General features: G+C 66.2%; 1 protein-coding gene across 1 annotated transcript; it reads right to left on the bottom strand.

The window, feature by feature from the left end:
- Positions 1-1059: 1059 nt before the first annotated feature.
- On the bottom strand, positions 1060-3998 carry LOC105853377 (patched domain-containing protein 2-like). The gene is made up of 4 exons (XM_012722072.1): positions 3956-3998; positions 3737-3877; positions 3189-3355; positions 1060-2428 (listed from the first exon to the last, which is right to left on the bottom strand). Exons 1-4 carry the CDS (start codon positions 3996-3998, stop codon positions 2066-2068), a joined length of 714 nt encoding a protein of 237 aa, XP_012577526.1. The 3' UTR covers positions 1060-2065.
- Between the last annotated feature and the right edge of the window lie 135 nt (positions 3999-4133).

Genomic DNA, 4133 nt, shown 5'->3' with positions numbered 1-4133 from the left:
GGAAACTCTGTGAAGCGCTGCTCAGAGCTTTCCTGAGAACAGCTTTTGTACTTGACCCCCAGGTGGAAACTCCCCTGGGGGCCCTCAGGTCTCTGAGAAGCTGGCCACTTCGTGATTGAGGACCCTCCCTGGGCACAGGTAGACAGCACATCTGCTGGGTGTGGCCCAGGGAAGACAGCCTCTTGGAGCCTGGTCCCTGTGTGTGAAGCGGGGTGACGTATCCACTGCAGGGGAGCCAGGGACGCGAGCTGAGCTCTGACGGGCGCACTGTCCCCTCCCTCAAGGTTACGCCGGAGCCCTAACCCTGACACCTGCGAAGGGGGACATATTTGGAAGTCGCATCTCTGCCGGTGGAAGGGTTGAGGTCACTCAGGGGGTCCTCACCCACGGGGCTGGTGTCCCCGAGGAAGGCTTGTGACAGACGACACGGGCACCTGACGACAGAGGCAGAGGTGCGCGTCACGTGTCGATGGCCGGGAGCCAGGGACGGCTGGTGGCCAGCAGCCCGGTGCCTGGCCGAGGTCTCCCTCCAAGCCCGAGGCGAGCACCCCATCCACACACTAGGTTCGCACTTCCGGCCCAGGAGCGGCAAGGGAATCAACCTGTGCTGTCGTAAACCCTCAGGGTGGCACTTTGCTGTGTGCAGGGACACGTGGCACAGCTCGCCTGCACTCGGGGTGCCGAGACTGCTTGCCTGGCATCTGCCTCAGGACGCGCTGTGGGGTGCCAAGGTTCAACGATCCCTCCAAGTGAGCGCCCGGGGGGGTCGACACTCCCTCCGCAGGGACCTGGTGTTTCTGCACCCCGGCCTTGTACCCTGGTCCCATCAGTGTTTGCAGGGGACCAGGGAGCTGGCCTGAAGAGGGCTTGCGGGGATTCCTGCCCAGCCTAGTCTGTGTCCAGTGCCCTGAGGCCCAGGGACGATGCTGGCCCATGGGCGGTCCATGCCCAGTGCTAAGCCTGGACTTTGTACAGCCATGAAGGGGCTAACTCCACCGGTCTCAAAGTGGAGGTCGTGCACAGAGGGGCTCTGTCTGAACAGAGCAGCCAGAGGGGCGCCCCCCACGCCCGCTCACTGAGCTAGCCCACGGCTCCGGACCTCACCTGGACCACCTGGGCATCTGAGACCTTGTGCCCGGGAAGGGATCCAGCACTTTCCACCCACCGCCACCTCCCTCCAAGCCCACCCTTAGTGCCAGGCTCTGGCTGGCAGCAAGCGAACATGCAGTTATTTCAGTTTTAAGAACACGGTAGAGCCGGCGGTGCTTAAAATGCTCGTGTTAATGGCGGCGGTCTGCAGTTCCATTTCACCTTCATAGGGACCACCTGCTATGAGCAGGCAGCCGGCCTGGCCAGCCCCCACCCCCACATCCCACCTCAGAGTAGGGTGGGGGAGATCAGGGCTCGGGCCGGGAGGAAGTCTGTGCTGGGCCCCCTGTCCCCGGGGGGTCTCAAGGCTGGGCGGGGGTAGTACATGCAGAGCCCAGAGCCCAGCCTGGCCCTTCCTCCCAGAGGCCAGGACCGGGAGGCCAGGGGGAGGGGCGGACACAGGACCACCCAGCACTGGTCACAAAGCCGATCAGAAGGGGAGGAGGGGTCAGGGGGTGCAAAGCCCCTGCCCTTGAACCCAAGGGCATGTCCTCCAAGGCCCCCCAGGTGAGCACGGGGCCCGGAAACAGCTCCCGCTGGGCCCCTGACCCAGCTGCCGGTCAGTCACTTTGCCTTCTGGTGCCTCTGTTTTCCCACCTGCAGAAAGGGGGCCCTGGGACACCCACATCAGAGTTGCTGTGAGCACTGAAGCAATGGGAGCGAGACCCCCTGAAAAATAACCTGGCCCGGTGGTGACCGGAATGGGAGGAAGGAGGTCTCTTTCGCTGCAGGGGAGCCAGGACAGATGCCGGTCGCCCCGCCGGCAGGTGCAGCTTGGCCAGACGCCGGAGTTGGCGGCGGCCACACAGGTGTCGGCGCCCGCACGGCGCCCAGGCCTGGGAACACAGCGAGCGCAGGCCGGGGGGAAGGCCCCGGCCAGAGGGCGCGGTGTGTGCAGTCAGGCCCCGGCGCCGGGCTATAGGGAGGTCCCCGTGGGCAGGGGGATCTTATACCCGCTGCGCAGGAGCACGAGGCAGGCGGCCAGCCCCAGCGCCCCCGCCAGGAGCACGGCGCCCAGGGCCTTGAGGAAGGAAGTCCGGGTCCGGGTGAAGGAGCCCGGAGCCATGATGCCGAGCAGGGCTGTGCTGACCGTGAGCGTGTAGAGGATGGAGACGCCCGTGTTGAGAGCGACGATCTTGCCGAACTTGGCAAAGGGGGCGATGATGCAGAAGAAGAGGGGCACCGTGGCGATGACCGTGGTGAGCGCGCTGGAGACGATGGCCACGCCCACGTGCCGCACGGCCTCCAGCGTCCGCCACTGGCGCTGCGAGGGGGCGTCCTGCGTGCGGGCGAGAACCAAGCTGCGCCCACGGGCGGCGGGAGTGGGGGTCCTCCCTGGCGCGGGCGGTGCCTGGGACGGCCGCCCACGCTGACCCTGTCCAGACCTGGCCGGGAGGGGCCGACCCCGCCTCCATCGTCGGGATGACCACGCAGGGTGGGGGCAGGGCAGAATCAGCGCCCTTCCCTGTTGCTATGGCAGCCGGGACGCTGGTCCCGACACTCTGGGGCCTCGCAAACCTAGTGCGGGTTGGAACCGGTTCCCATCTTTTGACCAAAAGCAGCCGATCGTACCACGATTTAATTTATGTGTTCGGGCGTATTTTCACACCAACACAATTCCAAAGTAGGAAAAAACAAAACTTCTACCCCAGCCGAAGCTGACTGGGCACTGAGTAGACAGCCCGTGCTCCCTAAGCCACTGAGGCAGGGCTGGGATGGTGGGGTCACAGCTGGAAGGGCCCACCTCTGCTCCCCGCTCTACAGAACAAGACCTGGACTCAGCAAGCCGAGAAGCGCGATGGGCCCTCGGGCGTCACCTGTCCTCGCCCCTGGGTCTCTCAGGGAGACAGCGGCTGCAGGCGTGAACCCCCAAGGCCAAGGCTGCAGCGGACCCCGCCTTACGACCCGAGCCCCGGGCGCGGAGGGCAGCAGTGGGAAACCGTCTCCTGACACACCCTGGCTAGGGTCAGGCGGTGTCCGGCGCCCTAGAGGGGCCAGGGGTGAGAGGGCTCCCTGGGCGCAGGCAGCAGGGGCCTCACCTCTGCCTGGTGCGGGGGCAGGTTCTCTCCGGCCAGCAGGTAGCCCTCCACCAGGTGCACGCAGTAGTCCACCGAGGAGCCGACGAGGATGGACAGGGAGATGGCCTCCACGGCGCCCATCTCCCAGCCGCTCCAGTACATGATGGTCACCACCAGGCAGACGATGCCTGTGGGTGGGGGGAGCTGCTCACCCAGCCCAGCGCAGCTCTTGAGGGGGTGAGCAAAATCTGAGGCCCCCCGGGGTGCATGAAGCCTCGGGCGGAACGGGGTGGGGTGGACCAGGAGGGCAGGCCAGAGAGAACAGTGCGGGCGTGAGTGCACGGAGGAGGGGACAGGCCAGCAAGTCCTCACTGGGCCCAGACCTGCTGCCTCAGGTCGTCTGGCTCCCCTGGGGAGCATGCAGACAGGAGGGACAGCTCCCAGCAGTCTGGGGTGGCTGGGGCTGGGGTGGCCGGAAGCCTTCAGGGAGATGTGCCCATCGAGGGTGGAGAGAAACCTGCAGACGGGAGGCCAACAGCAAGACCCCCGGCCCTCCCGGCCCAGCCTACCCAGGATGCTCAGCAGCACGGGCAGCAGCAGCAGCACGTGGGTGGTGAACACGGCCACCGCGGCCACGCAGATGAGCAAGGAGAGGACCAGGCCGTACAGGGCACTCTGCACCCCTGGAGGCGAGAGGGGACAGTCTTCAGCTAGGGCCGCCGCCCCTCACCCCCACGGCTCAGCGCTTCCCGGGACCACGCCGAGGGCAGTCACAGCTGTCTGGTCACTCTGGGTAAGCTGCTTGACCTCCCCGAACCTCCGTTTCCTCATCTGTAAGGTGGGGTCATCCCAGCGTCTTAGCCCACAGGCCCACAGGCCTTCCAGGTCAGGGCCAGGCCCCGGCCCGGGCTGGCACCCGGGAGGGCCGGTAACCACAGGCAGCCGCCGTCGGTCCTCTAGTACTCT

Source organism: Condylura cristata, unplaced genomic scaffold, assembly GCF_000260355.1.
Source record: "Condylura cristata isolate star-nosed mole 26May11 unplaced genomic scaffold, ConCri1.0 scaffold00008, whole genome shotgun sequence".
In the NCBI taxonomy this organism is placed as follows: domain Eukaryota; kingdom Metazoa; phylum Chordata; class Mammalia; order Eulipotyphla; family Talpidae; genus Condylura; species Condylura cristata.
Note: the sequence above shows the minus strand (reverse complement) of the source record. Positions and strands in the feature narration are given on the sequence as shown.